Source organism: Plecotus auritus (genome assembly GCF_963455305.1).
Source record: "Plecotus auritus genome assembly, chromosome: 8".
NCBI lineage: Eukaryota > Metazoa > Chordata > Mammalia > Chiroptera > Vespertilionidae > Plecotus > Plecotus auritus.
In genome coordinates, this window is record NC_137782.1 from 135,890,021 (window position 1) to 135,905,920 (window position 15,900).

The 15,900-nt window shown below is 40.7% G+C and overlaps 1 protein-coding gene across 2 annotated transcripts in view; it reads left to right on the forward strand.

The window, feature by feature from the left end:
• Positions 1-4,665: 4,665 nt before the first annotated feature.
• The window catches only part of RAB1A (RAB1A, member RAS oncogene family), a 40,023-nt gene continuing 28,788 nt past the window's right edge, over positions 4,666-15,900 (forward strand). The window contains exon 1 of one of the 2 annotated variants that reach the window (XM_080684448.1): positions 4,666-5,136. In XM_080684448.1, coding sequence (XP_080540574.1) covers positions 5,114-5,136 — 23 coding nt within the window. In that variant the 5' untranslated portion in view covers positions 4,666-5,113. The remainder of the gene's footprint in view (positions 5,137-15,900) is intronic. The other variant, XM_080684449.1, reaches the window with a different exon arrangement.

The window sequence follows — 15,900 nt, forward strand, 5'->3', positions numbered from 1 at the left end:
TTTTTTTTTTTAATATATTTTTATTGATTTTTTACAGAGAGGAAGGAAGAGTGATAGATAGTCAGAAACATCGATGAGAGAGAAACATCGATCAGCTGCCTCCTGCACACCTCCCACTGGGGATGTGCCCGCAACCAAGTTACATGCCCCCGACCGGAATCGAACCTGGGACCCCTCAGTCCGCAGGCCGACGCTCCATCCACTGAGCCAAACCGGTTTTGGCTGGATTCTTTTTTCTTTTTGCTTTTCCGGTTGAGTGTTTTTTGCTTCTTTGTATTTCAAATCTTTCACTTGATTCTTGCATTCCTCTAGTCTGCTGTTAGGTCTCTGTATAATATTTTTTATTTCAGTCAGTGTATGTTTAATTTAGTTGGTCCTTTTTCACATCCTTGAGGGTCTCGCTAAATTTATCGGCCTTTTCTAGGAAATCCTTGTAAAACCTTATAACCGTGGTTTTAAACTCTATATCCAGTCGTTTGCTTTCCTCCATTTCTTTCGTTTGTGATCTGTTTCTTTGTCTCCGCATTTTCGCTGCTTCCCTGACTTGGTAGAGTAGCTTTGTGTGCTAGGTGTCCTATATGGCCCAGTGGCTCAGCCTCCCCAGTTACCTGAGGTGGACACTCTTGGTGCACCCCTTTGTGGGCTGTGTGCTCAGCCTTGTTGTAGTTAAGTCTTGATTGTTGTTGGTATCACAGGGAGGAATTGACCTCCAGGCCAATTGGCTGTGAGGATCAGCTGTGTCTACGCCAGGAGAACTGTGCTGGAGACAGCCTGATGAGACAAGACTTACAAAATTGCAAAAGCCTCTGTGCTCAGCTTCGATGGGGCGGAGTCTCAGGGCTGAGCAGACAGCCTTGGCTTCCCGTCAGCCCTGTCCTATGAGGCCCCTGGGCCTCAGTGTCCCTTGGTAATCACTGTAAGCACCTCTGAGAGAAAGCCGCCCTCGAGTTTCGCCCGCTGCCAGACAGTCCAGTTTCTCCCCCAATGAATCTGGATTCCCAGATTCTCGCCCGGAACTGGAGTTCAGCACAGTCGGAAGTTTCCATCTTCCTCCCGCTAGAGAAAGCCAGCGGCACACTCAGCAGTCAGTCCTCTCTGTGCGAACCTGTGTGCGCGCCTCCAGACCTCTGCCTTCCGCAGCTCCCCTGAGTTTCCGTGCACTCCTTTCTTTTCCTGACAGTCCAGACTCCCCCCGTATGAGTCTGGGACCCCAGGGTCTCGCCCAGAACTGGGGTTCAGTGCAGTCGGGAGCTTCCGTCTCTTTCCCACTAGAGAAAGCTAGCCAGGCACTCAGCTGCCCATCCTTTCCGCACGCGTGTCTCCGTACCTCAGCCTTTTGCAGCTCCTCTGGATCTCGTATGCCCCTCTCTTTACTTCTAGTTGTAGAATTTCCACTCAGCCAGCTTTCCTATGGTTCTGGATGATGTCCATTCTGTCTTTTAGCTGTAGTTTTGAAATAGTTGTGCGAGGCAGCAGTTTAGGTGTTCACCTATGCCGCCATCTTTGTTTCTCCCATCTTTTTTATTGATTTCAGAGAGGGAGAGGGAGAGATAGAAACATCAATGATGAGAGAGAATCATTGATCGGCTGCCTCCTGCACGCCCCCTACTGGGGATCGAGCCTGCAACCCAGGCATGTGCCCTTGACCAGAATTGAACCCGGGATCCTTCAGTCCACAGGCCTACGCTCTATCCACTGAGCCAAACCAGCTAGGGTGCCCCATGCTCTCATCTTAACCTCAATGTCTTTCACCTCATCTTCCATGGAACTATTCCTTCAACTCATGTGTATCTTTAAACTTTTAGAGTTATGCTCATATTCTTTTGTCATTCTAGGATAAATGGCTCCCTCTTCCCCATTTTGCCAATGATCAAACTATTAATCTCTTTCAAGGCCTAATTCAAATATCATTTCCTTAATAAAAGCATTCTCAATAATTTGAGTTGGAATTGTTTCCCTCCTCTGTATTTTCACCTTATATCATTTTTGAATGGCAGGTTCATAACAGGTATAACTAACCATCACCACAATGATGATATAGAGTACAGTTAACCCTTGAACAACATGGCAATTAGAGGTGCCAGTGCAATTCAAAATTTGTGTAGCTACTGTATTTCCATCACACAAAGTTCCTTTCTGTCTCTTTGTAGATAGTTCCTTCCTCCCACTTCTAGTTCCTGGCAATCACGGATTTGATTTCTGTTCCTATACACCTCATATAATTTAATCTTATTTTTTTTTATTTGCCCCTGTATACCTTGTTTTGTGTACACATCTTTTTATCATTTGGTTGTATAATCTCCTTGCAGACAGAGAGCTGTAGTTCTTCACCCTTGTATTTCTCATGGTTCCAAGCACAAGTTCCAAACACATTTATTATGTGTCAGGTTGTAACTATTTGATAGAAGAAAAAGGGAATAAAAAGAAAAGGAAAGAAGAAAGGAAGGAAGAAAAGAATGACCCAAAGAACAAATGGACACATTGCTCTAGAAGAGTTCTGATTCACCAATAGGGCAACCAACAGGGTTCATACTAGTTTAATGAATGATTCTGAGTTATTATCTGAAGTATAAAAGTAGCTACTCTTAAACATCTAGACATAAGCTGCCACTGATCTCTTTGCATATGACAACACTGTAAGGTCTGAGGTGTTCTGTCCTTGGTATACAGCAAGTACACTTCTAAGTTTCAGGCAAGTTAAGGGAAGGGAAAAGTAATTCATTTACCAAGTGCCCCCACAGCCTTTGTGCAATATGCTTTATTATTACCTTTGATCCCTGCTCTGATCTGTTTTAATCTAATTCTTACAACTACATTCTCACTTAAGTTAAAAGTTATTAGGAGGTATTTCTTTGTTGGGAAAGGAAATAGGCAATTCAAGGAAATTTAGGGGTATACCTCCAAGGGGAGGGACAGGTTAAAAATTGTATTTTTGGGTCAGGATGAGTTCTTCAGAGATTTTTCTGAGCGTTTCATTTGTGAAATTACAATATATAAGAAAGGATAGGAGACTGGGGTAATCAACACTTTTTAAAAATATATATATTTTATTGATTTTTTTACAGAGAGTAAGAGAGAGGGATGGAGAGTTAGAAACATCGATGAGATAGAAACAACAATCAGCTGCTTCCTGCACACCTCCTACTGGGGATGTGCCGCAACCGAGGTACATGCCCTTGACGGGAATTGAACCTGGGACCTTTCAGTCCGCAGGCGGACGCTCTATCCACTGAACCAAACCGGTCAGGGCAATCAACACTTTTTGAAGTCTATCATTGATCCATTCAGGGTGCTTCTGGTATGGTGACCATATTCATTTCATTAGCCATTATGATGGGAAGGAACTTGAAAGTGCTGTTTAATGAGGTTGTCAACTAAGGCACATAGTGGAATTTAGGGTTAAGGGGTGTAGTTGGTAAATGGGTAAAAATAAGAACAGCCTTCTTTCCTTATTTTGGTGTCACGGGAATTTAAAGTTATTTTGCAATCACTCTTGGGAGATAATTGGTTCTTAGAACAAGTTGGAAGATAAACTTTGGACAATATATTGTACTGTGCCCTTTGTAATGAAATAACCCAAGACAGTATGTTAAAGTTTAGTGATTTTAATTCCCGAGCTGATTAAAGAGAGCTGTTAAGACCAAAATATGTGTTCTTAACTCCTGGAGTTTCAACTAAAAATAAGTACAGCCAAAACCGGTTTGGCTCAGTGGATAGAGCTTCGGCCTGCGGACTGAAGGGTCCCAGGTTCCGTCAAGGGCACGTATCTTGGTTGCGGGCACATCCCCAGCGGGAGGTGTGCAGGAGGCAGCTGATCGATGTTTCTCTCTCATGGATGTTTCTCTCTATCCCTCTCCCTTCCTCTCTGTAAAATATCAATAAAATATATTAAAAAAAATAAAATAAAAATAAGTACAATTCAACTTGAAGGCTGAGACCGGGCAGGAACATCTTGCAATTTTTGTTAATTCCGTGTCCCGTCCACGTAATGTGAAGCCATTAAAAGTTGTGGAGTCGTAATGGAAGCGCTGTTCCAGGAAGAGAAATCTGGCTGTGTGTGTGGAGATGGCCTGGAACAGAGAAGATAGAAGTAGTTCGGCTACTTGGAGGTTACTGCAGTATCCAGGCTGCGGAGATTAGAGCAGGGATCAAAGGGAATAGTAAGAAATGAAAAAAGAAAATAATAGTGCCAGTAACGTGAGTGAGGAGGGAAACTGAAAGAATGGCTTCGTGTTTCCCAGAGACGCCGTTTTCAGCAGAGGCCCCCTGATTCCTTTTCCGTCCTCAGAGGGACGTCCTGAGACCAGCGGCTGAAGCCAGCAAAAGGCGCATGGGACGCAGGACCAGCCGCGAATGTCCTTCAGCCCCTCCCCTCCCCGCCTCCGCTCTCCAGTCGACCCTCGGCTTCCAACCCCTCTCTCTTCCCGCAGCAGAGTCCCTAGAACTGCCCCACCCCCATTCTCCGCCCGCCGCCAGCACCGCCTACTGCCCTTCCCCTTCCCCCTTCCCCTCCTCTCTTCTTCCTCTCCTCCCCTCCTCCCTTCTGGGGTGCTGACTTTCCCGGCTGCCACGTCTCACTGATGACATCACCAGGGCCGCTCGGCCTCAGCCAATCCGCTAGGGGGAGTCCGAGCAAAGTCCTAGCCAGCGAGTCAGCGGGGCGGGGCGCAGGGAGGAGCGGAGGGCGGCGGTGAGAGAGCGGGGAATGGGGCGGGAGACAGCCCCGCAAGTACGCATGCGCCAGAAGCGCGGGGCTTGGCGGGAAGACGAGTCCCGGCCTCCCAGCCGCACCGTCAATCTCCAGCGCCCACAGAAGTGCTAGCAACACTCTCTCCCGGCATGCCACGCGGTGCGGCCGCCTCTGGGCTATGTAAAGGCCCCTCCGTCTCAGGCTTCCCTATTTCCTGGTTCGCCGGCGGCCATTTTGGGTGGAAGCGATAGCTGAGTGGCGGCGGCTGCTGATTGTGTTCTAAGGGGACGGAGTGGGGGAAGACGTTTGATCTCCCGGAACAGCCTATCTCATTCCTCTCCGACTACCCGGGGCGGCGCGGAGAGTCGGGTCGGCGGCTGCAGCAGCAAGGGCGGCGGTGGTGGCGGCGGCAGCTGCAGTGACATGTCCAGCATGAATCCCGAATAGTGAGTGCAGGAGAGCACCGGTCGGCTGGGTCGGTGGGCTAGCTTTGGAAGGCTTAAAGGGGGCGAGGAGGGCAGCGGAGGGGTTGGGGGCCTCGACCGGGGTGAGGTGAGGGTGATGGGACGGGAGGAGAGGCTTGCGGCTGGGAGTCGGGCCCCATTGTCTGACGGAGGAGGGGCGGCCTCGGGGAGGGGTCGGGCTGGAGGGGCGAGCCGCCCGGGCCTGGACCGGGTCAGGGTGGAGGCCCGAGTGTCGGACTGGTGCGGAGGAGCTGTCGGCTGAGAGGGGTGGGGCGTTTGGGAGTCGGTGGTGGGGCGGTGGGAAGGGGTAACTTCTCTTGGAGCCTGTGACTTTCAAAGGACTGTTTTTCAGGGGCGAGGACAGGTGGGAGAGCTCTTGTGGGGGGCACTGTCAGACCCTGCGCCCGCACTCTGCGGAGCTGTCAGAATCGCCTGGGTGGAGACCAGTTTACTTGTAAATCTTGAGTTTGTTGGCTCTCTTTTCCACCTTCTCAGCCAGATTGCCGGTAATGTGGATGTTTTCAGGGCTAAGAGGGATTGATGGTGAGAAGCGTTTTAAAATTTTTAGTTGTCTTTTTTTAGTTATTTCCTGGAGTTCTTTAAGAATTCGCCACTGCCTTCCTAAAAAGCCTAGGCATTTGTGATCTTTTTTTTTTTTTTTTTTAGAGGACACTTAAAGTCATTTTGTATTGTGTAGGTCAAGAAAGAGAAAGACTAATCTTAGGAACATGTATCTGGTATTACCAAATTAAAGGAAGACTTTGCTGTGAAGTTGAGAGAGAAACTGAATGGGTCCTATGCTAGATCTGTAGGTTTTGGATTACCTACTTGAATGTTTGCAGATAGGGAATGAGGTTCCATGACGTGTCATGAAAAGTTAATGCATTTCTTTTTCTTGCTTACTCAAGAAGTCACCACAGCAGATGTGACACACCTGGCACTTTTCCTAGGAACTGCTGTTCACTTTCCTTGGGAAGACTTTGTTTGGGCTCTCTTAATGGCCCTTAACAAAATCCTCCTACAGTTTGTATATATAAATTAATGAATAATTGGAGGAGATTTAATTGGTATTCCTCTTCAGTGTCAGAAGGCTTTGGGGGACAGGGAGAACTTTTTTTGTTTTTAAAGCAAAAGTCAGTATTTGTTCTAGAAGTTGAGTTTATTTGCTGCTTTGATCAATTAGACATTTTCCCTTCAAGGTCCACCCATCAGTTTAGCTGACTGTCATATGTGTGTCACATGGTTCTTGCAAAATGCATTCTGACTTCAAGTTTTGTAATATTGTGGTTTGATGCTGAAATGTCCCCTTTTTGTACTAAACAGAAGCCATAGTATTTTATTAAACTACTATAAACTTTTTAGAAGTTGAAGATAGTGTTCTCAAGGTGCCATATTTGCTATGTTGGCAGTTTTTAAATATCTTTTTAAAGGGCTCCAAGGACAAAGTTTGTTTTGCATAGTTGGGCAGAGTTGAACTTGAGGTTAGTAGTTTTCCTGGCAACAATAAAGTACATGGATTTGCCACTTTCTGGAGGTTTGTAAACCTCTTGTGTTCAGGAGGTTTCTTATATTTGCTACATATATTTACTACTGTAAATAGATTTTGAAGATTAATTTAATAGAACCATGACAAATTATTTAGCTTCTGAATTTGTTTCTCCTTAAAAATAGGGTAATAGGAGTAGTTGTGAGGTTCAAGTGTATATAAAAGAATTTGGAAAACTAAGAGCACCCTAAGTGGTGTACATTGCTATCATGTAAGACATTCTAGTAGTGCTAGGATTTAGGAATGGAATCCTTACTCCCAAGGAGCTAATGATGGAATACAGAGAATAGCTTGTATGTATGTCAAATACCCATAGATATAGCAGGTTGGATTGGAACAACAAAATTTCAAAGGAGGTTAGAGGGTTGTGGTTGGCTAGTTGGGTTCAGGAAGGCTTTGTAGGAAAGAGACCTGTTCAGGAATTACTAGCAATTGTTTTGGAGAAGCAGAGGGTTTTTCAAGGGATAAGAAGGAAGGAGAATAAACAGCAAGGATAGTAACTCTTAAATATGGTGCCAAATTATCCTTTTCATTCTCTGGATTAATGACCTCAACAGAACCAAACCCAGAAACCATGTTTATATTTTTCTGGCATCAAGTATGCTATTACCTGGCCTACTGTATTTATATTCTGTATTGTGTTTAGTAAAATAATCTAGGAGTTTTGGGAAAACCTTTGGAAAAGCATCAGTGAAAATTACTTGAGGTGAGAGGAAGTGATGGATATTTTATTATGGAGGATCACAAAGGCAATTAGGCAGATTTTTAGCAATCTAACTTGAGCAGTTTCCTTTGTCTTTAATGAAATTTGTTATAAAAGTAATTAGAAAAAAATGGCAAATAGAGAAAAAAGGAAACAATCCTTTTATCACCTCCACCCAGGTCCATTTACTTTAACACTTTGTTCTAAATTTTTAAAGTTTTATGTTTTTTTCTTAAATTAAGATTTGTATTGGTTGACATAAGATTACTTGTTGATAAAGTTTTATTACTGAGTGCTTTTATTTTATAATTTTCAAGTTGTAAGCTTTTGGTTTTAAAGTAAGAATAAGAACTATTATATCAATCACTGATTAAATTTTAAGCTGTGCCTTTGACTCCTTTCCATGTTATTTGTCTGGTTTGGGAGAATTGACAACCCTGTGTTATCTTTGTATAGATTTATTTGCTGCTTTGGTCAATTAGATATTTTCCCTTCAAGGTCCACCCATCAGTTTTGTAGGAAAGAGACAAGGTAATTACTATCCAAAGAAAAACAAGGTAATTACTATAAACATTTTTCTATAGGTAATTACTATAAACAATTGACCAAAGCAGCAAATAAACTATACAAAGATAACTCAGGGTTGTCAGTTCTCCCAAACCAGTGATTGATATAATTCTTATTCTTACTCTAAAACCAAAAGCTTACAACTTGAAAATTATAAAATAATTTATCTTTGTGTGGTAATTACCTGTCTCTTTCCTACAAAGCCTTCCTGAACCCAACTAGCCAACCACAACCCTCTAACCTCCTTTGAAATTTTGTTGTTCCAATCCAACCTGCTATATCTATGGGTATTTGACATACATACAACCTATTCTCTATATTCCATCATTAGCTCCTTGGGAGTAAGGATTCCATTCCTAAATCCTAGCACTACTAGAATGTCTTACATGATAGCGATGTACACCACTTAGGGTGCTCTTAGTTTTCTAAATCCTTTTATATACACTTGAACCTCACAACTACTCCTATTACCCTATTTTTAAGGAGAAATTAAATCTATACAAAGATAACTCAGGGTTGTCAATTCTTAGAAATTAAGGGTAATAACTGATTCACTTGAATTTCAAGTACAAACAAAAACAAAAAGCAACTGGAAGTAGAATCTGAACAGTGGAAAAGTAGATGGAAAGTGTCAGAGCTTTCTTTTTTTTTTTTTGGAGATCTGAAGAAAGATTTTGATTTCCTGAGCTAGGTAGTGAAGCAGGCAGTGATTATTTCAGCACACTGGTTAAGAAATATTTAACATTATTCTCATGCCAGAAACATTTTTCCTAATCCATTAGCTTCTAGTGGGCTTTTTAGTGTCAAGAAAATAATTTTGGCTGCTTCATATATAAGGAATGTGTTAAGACTAAAGTACCTATCATGAATATACCAGTTAATTGCAGAAAAATGTTTATAGTAATTACCTTGTTTTTAGTTTTTATTTGCTTTTTAAAGTCATGACTCCAGATGATACTGAGATCATGGCTCAAGATTTAATCATTCTTTCAAACGTTGCTCATCTGTCATGGAAGACTGAAGAAACATGATTTTTTTTTTTGCCAGCACTATACTTTGAATAAATTTTTTAAAATACATATGTTTAATTGATTGTATAGAGAAGAGGGGAAGGAGATAGAAACATTGATGAGAGAGAAACATCATTTGGCTGCCTCCTGCAGGCCCCCTAACTGAGGAATGAGCTGCAACCCCTGGTATATGGCCTGACCTTCGACCTCTTGGTTCATGGGTCAAAACTCAACCATTGAGCCACACCAGCTGGGCTGAATAAATCTATCTTTTAAGTTAAGGATTTGAAAGTAAAAGCAGGTTAATTAGTTCTCTTATCTATCTAACAGTATTTTTCACTAATGAGTATATATCATTACTGGCTTTCATATAATTTTTAGTTAGAATTTTTTTATTAGAAAAGCTGAAAATCTAAAAGTAAGTGGTTTTTTTGTTGGTTGTCTTAACTTTTGGTAGTGTTGGTAGAAGTTTGAAAAATTCAGAAAAGTTTAGAGAAGAAAAATAACCAGTATTTTAACTTTAATATGATTTCTTAATGTCTGTAGAGAATCAGCATATGTAATTCTTTGGGTAATGTAAGTGTCCAGTAGCTATATAGAATCTCCACAAAATACATCTTAAGAGTTTTGTGTTAGTGGATGATCTTGTAGGATCATTTATTTATTTTAATATATTTTTATTGATTTCAGAGAAGAAGGGAGAGGGAGAGAGAGAGAAACATCAATGATGAGAGAGAAACATTGCTCGGCTGCCTTCTGCATGCCCCCGAATGGGGATCAAGCCTGCAACCCCAGCATATGCCCTTGACTGGAATTGAACCTGGGACCTTTCATTCTGCAGGCTGACGCTCTATCCACTGGGCCAAACCAGCTAGGGCATTGTAGGATCAGTTTAAAGATAACTGAAACTTTGCAACAAAAAGTTTTCTGTTCCTTTTCATCATAATTAAGTTAAAATAAGAGATGTTGACAGTTTCTTACATATTCCAGCAAATAAATAATTTAAAAATAATCTTATAGATGGATGAACTTGAGGATCAAGTGTTCTCTTGCCCACTCTCTGGTTGGCTTTTAAAGAGAATTTTGCTTTCTGAGTAATTTTTTAAATTGCTTTTTTAAATATATATTTTTTATTAATTTCAGGGAGGAAGGGAGAAGAAGAGAGAGATAGAAACATCAATGATGAGAGAGTATCATTGATTGGCTGCCTCCTGCATGCCCCACACGGGACTGAGCCTGCAACTTGGGCATGTGCCCTTGACCAGAATCGAACCCGGGACCCTCAGTTCGCTGGCCGACGCTCTTTCCACTGAGCCAAACCGGCTAGGGCTTAAATTGTTTTTTATTCTGAAAGCAATCTTAGTAATTTACCTATGAGCTAAAATCTTGTTATATTCACATCCTACTAGCAGTCCTTTGGCTGTGTTGTGTGTGTTTTCTCTCCTTGGCAACTTTTGATTGTACTTATATGATGATTTTACTAATTGCAGTTAAGTTTTGTTTTTGATTGTTAAGAATAGCTTCCTTTTGCTAATGTTACCTACTCTTTTCTTTTTCCTAATGTGAAAATGGGTTAAATAAGATGCTTTTTAAGGTTTTGAGATTTTTAAAGATTTGTTAAAAAATACTTTAAGGTGAAGAGAAATCAAAAAATGGGTGTAGGATGACATTGCATGAAATAGTTTAGATGAGTAGCTTATCAGTTTTACTACTCTCTGGACTACATTTTGGAGTTTTGAGATTTAGGCAAAATGCCCACACTTAAAAAAAAAAAAAAAGTCTTACAGGGAGAGGGAGAGGTCAAGATTGTTCTACTGTTTTCCTGTAGGGTGGGGCCTAGATTGCTTTTTTTTTTTTTTTTTTTTGGTGTCTGAAATAGAATTTAGGGAAGAAAGTCTAGGGCTTGGCTTTTCTATGGAACCATACTGTGAGTGTCTCAGGTTATAAAAGGGTAATGGTGGAATATTTGGGTTGGGGGGGAAGTAGTCCTAAGGCCTTAAGAAGCAGAACAAGTGTTTGTTGGTTTGTTGACTGACTTAATTAAACGTGAAGAAGTAACATACAAAGTAATAGGAAATGGATGTTTTTCTTGGTACAGGCTGGCTCAGTTGGTCAGAACACCCTGCTTTATTAAATTCAAGGTAGTGATAGGTTCTAATTAAGTTTACTATTTTCTATGTTTGTAGATTCCTAATTGTGACAGGTAAAGTGTGAGTGCCTTTGCTCAGAAGAGGAACCAGTCTTTGGAGATATTTTTAAATAATAATAGCTACTGTTTAATCAGTGCTTACTCTTTGTGCTAGTCGCTTGGCTAGGGTCTGTACCTCAGATTGTGAGCTTTACAAATAAATTTAGTGATGGGTTTAACTTGTCTGAATGTGTTTCTTTTGAATAACATTTTTACTTAAGTGGAATTATCCTTTGTCCTTTTCATTCTGCCTAGGTGTTTTCTAGAAACTTGATTCCGTACAGTAGTTATTCTTAATAAATTTATGGTCATGTACTCTTTTTAAAAAAATATATTTTATTGATTTTATTCAGAGAGGGAGGGAGAGGGATAGAGAGTTAGAAACATCGGATGAGAGAGAAACATCGATCAGCTGCCTCCTGCACACCCCCTACTGGGGATGTGCCTGCAACCAAGGTACTTGACCTTGACGGGAATCGAACCTGGGACCCTTCAGTCTGCAGGCTGACGCTCTATCCACTGAGCCAAACCAGTTAGGGCTGGTCATGTACTCTTAGGAGTATCTGATGTACCCCGTGGGCCTGCTGCCTATGTGCATACATACTCATAATATTTTGCATAAAGTTGCAACCTGTTCACACATGAGCCTATTCATGAACCTCAAGTTACGAATGCCTGATTTAGGAAACTGGAAACAGAAAAGAGAATGTTTACTACCATTCTTTTAAAATGTGGAAACCTGAGTGACAAAAGTTTAACTTTAAATCTGGTGTTCTAAAGTAACTAGCTTTAAAATGTGAGACTTGTTTGGGCATGGCTTTATTTTGATGACCTAGTCCAGTGGTCGGCAAACTGCGGCTCGCAAGCCACATGCGGCTCGCGAGCCGTGGTTTGCCGCTTTGTTGACTAATGAGTTTGCCGACCACTGACCTAGACTCTTGATTCCAATAATTACAGGCTGCTGTTGTTCCTTATGATTAAGCCCCTATCCCAGTGGTCGGCAAACTCATTAGTCAACAGAGCGGCAAACCGCGGCTCGCGAGCTGCAGTTTGCCGACCACTGACCTAGTCTATGCTTTTCTTCCTTTCCTTTTAAAAAATTTCTAAGTTTTATTTAAAAAAAAGTTTTATTGATTTCAGATAGGAAAGGAGAAGGAGAGAGAGAGAGAGAAACATCAAAGAAGAGAATCACTGATCGGCTGCCTCCTGCATGCCTCCAAATGGGGATCCAGCCGCAACCTGGGTATGTGCCATGACTGGGAATTGAATCTTGACTACGATTCTTTTCCTTTTTTTTTTTTTAATGCTTACCTTTATGCTCCTCATTAAGTTACTAATAAATGAAGTGTTTCTAAGAGTCTTGAAACAAAGGCACACTGAGTTCACAGAACATTAGCTTTCACATTAAAAACAATAGGTCATCTCTAGTGTCTTTACTACTTTAAAGTTCATATGGTTGTAGTTAAGATAAATGCCTAGCCATGTGTAGTATAGTCTTATGTGGACTAGGTGGAACTTATAAAAATAGTTAAATAGCTAGATTTATAAAAGGACATTTGAAGCAACTTTGTGAAATAATACATCATGTAGATTGGTGGCTAGCACCTGTCCTCATGAATAACATTTGTGTTTATTGCTTACTAAAGCTAATGAAGTCTGAACTCCAAAATTTACCATGATCTTTTGAGTTGAGCTAAATTATTTACTAACACAGATGTTCTAAGTTAACTTTTTAAAAAGTATGCTTTTATTGATTTTATAGAGAAAGGAAGGAAGAGAGAGAGAAACATCAATGTGAGAGAGAAACATCTCTTATCATGTCTTGGACTGGGGATTGAACCCACAACCCGGGGATGTGCTCTGGCTGGGAATCGAACCATGACCTCTTGGTTCATAGGTCGAAGCTTAACCACTGATCCATGCTGACTTTTCTTTACATTTGGTCAAGTCCAGCGTGCTAGTTCATAGATGCTTTGATTATTCTGATAGGTTTTACATATAGGACTTAATATATTACATTTTTATAATCTCAGTATATAAAATAATGTTGTTGATGGAATGCGGTATGATAAAAGAATATACCATTTGGAGTTGTAAACCGTGGGATTAAGTTCAGACTGCCACTTACCTCATACAAGTCATTTATGCCTTTGAGCCTGTTCCTTTATCTATAAAATGTGATTAGTTCTACCTCACTTCTGATTCTCAAGAGTAAACTGTTCAGTACTATACAGACATTATTTGACATGTTCATTCTAGTAAGGGATAGATGTTAGAATATGTGTAAAAGCAGGTAGTTCCATGATCTTGTCTGCTTTAACAGTTTTTTCAATACAGACTTGTAAAATCTTCCAGTGAAAGTATATGTATATATACATATGTGTATACACACACAGCTAATTTCACCTTGAAAAAAGGCTTGATAAAGAAAACAGCCAGCCCTTTCTCTGTCATCAGTTAAGAGTATGCTAGGAGTTGAGGGTTTTTTTTTCTGTTTTTGTTTTTTAATTATGAAATACGAACTCTGCTCCTAGGTGTTTGTCAGTTAAGAAGATGACTCATGTTCAAACAGGCATAATCAATGTAACAGTATTAACACAAATGAAATCTTGTGGTACTTTTAAAGAATTAGGATGGCAGGATAGACAGTGCAAAAGATTTGGAGGGGCTTATGATTTTTTTTTTTTAACAAAGTTTTAGTTATGTTTGATTTAGTTGGAAAGGAATAGAGCACTGAGGAAGACTGTCCAGACCCTTGATGCTAACTAGTTCTGGCATGAGGTCAACAACTAACAATTTGAGTTCCTACCAGCAGCCAGAAAATTATGTATGTACATTATCTCCCTTAGTTCCATGAAGAAATAGTGCCCTAGTTTTACGGATGAGGAAAAAGAGGAAGAATTAAATGGCTTGCCCAAAGGGCATTCTGAGTAAACAGAATTGAAATTTTAACTCAAAGACCTGTGAATTCACAGTCCAGATATGCTGTTTCCAGTTTTACAATGTGTGCTTAACTTCTGAGAATTTAAAATTTAAGCCAGTTAATTAGGAAACGAACATTTTTGTGGTCAATTACTTTTAAAATTCATGATCAGAGAGGTCTTTTTAAAATATTAAAAAGGGTTTGTGAGTTACATATTATAAATGGAACTTTGATTTTGTCCTTCATATCTTGTTTTGGGTTGATATTTAAAACTTCTTTAGGCTTGAAGTTAATTATTTTATCCTCAGTTTTTCTGTCCTCATGACTATCCTTAAATATGTTTATTTGGGGCCTTAGAAGTCATGGTTGTCTTTCTGTGAGTAAAGCAAATAAAGCAGAGAACTGCCTTTCTTTTGCTGAAGAGGACACATTTGCTGCAGACTATGCTACTATAGTGTTCCTAGATTTTGGGAGTCGTGACCAGTATGATCCTATAACTATTAGTTGGTAAGTTGTGATACTTTGTCATCCATCTTCTGAACAGAAGATGAATAGCTTCAAAGTTTTTGTCCATAGCTCTTTTTTTTTTAAAATAAATCTTTATTGTTCAGATTATTACAGGTGTTCCTCTTTTTTTCCCCCATAGCTCCCCTCCACCTGATTCCCCACCCCACCCCATGCCCTTACCCCCCCCCCCGCCACTGTCTTCATCCATAGGTGTAAGCTTTTTGTCCAGTCTCTTCCCGCACCCCTCACACGCCCTCCCCCCTGAGAATTGTCAGTCCACTCCCTTTCTATGTCCCTGATTCTATTATATTCACCAGTCCGTTCTGTTCTTCAGATTTTTTATTCACTTGAATTTTTAGATTCACTTGTTGGTAGGTATGTATTTGATGTCATTTTGTTGTTCATAATTTTTATCTTTACCTTTTTCTTCTTCTTCCTCTTCTTAAAGAACACCCTTCAGCATTTCATGTAATCCTGGTTTGGTGGTGATGAACTCCTTTAGCTTTTTCTTATCTGTGAAGCTCTTTATCTGACCTTCAACTCTGAATGATAGCTTTGCTGGGTAGAGTAATCTTGGTTGTAGGTTCTTGCTGTTCATCACTTTGAATATTTCTTGCCACTCCCTTCTGGCCTGCATAGTTTCTGCCGAGAAATCAGCTGGCAGTCGTATGGGTGCTCCCTTGTAGGTAACTAACCGTTTTTCTCTTGCTGCTTTCAAGATTCTCTCTTTGGCCCTAACTGGTTTGGCTCAGAGGATAGAGCGTCGGCCTGCGGACTAAAGGGTCCCAGGTTTGATTCCGGTCAAGGGCATGTACCTGGGTTGCGGGCACATCCCCAGTAGGGGGCGTGCAGGAGGCAGCTGATCGATGTCTCTCTCTCATCGATGTTTCTAACTTTCTATCCCTCTCTCTTCCTCTCTGTAAAAAATCAATAAAATATATTTAAAAAAAAAAAAAAAGATTCTCTCTTTGTCTTTTGCCCTTGGCATTTTAATTATGATGTGTCTTGGTGTGGTCCTCTTTGGATTCCTCTTGTATGGGGTTCTGTGCGCTTCCTGAACTTGTAAGTCTATTTCTTTCACCAGGTAGGGAAAGTTTTCTGTCATTATTTCTTCTAATAGGTTTTCAATATTTTGCTCTTTCTCTTCTTCTGGCACCCCAAAAATTCGGATGTTGGTACGCTTAAAGTTGTCCCAGAGGCTCCTTACACTATCTTCATATTTTTGGATTTTTTCTTTTTGTTTTTCTGGTTGTGTGTTTTTTGTTTCCTCATATTTCAGATCTTTGGTTTGATTCTTGGGGT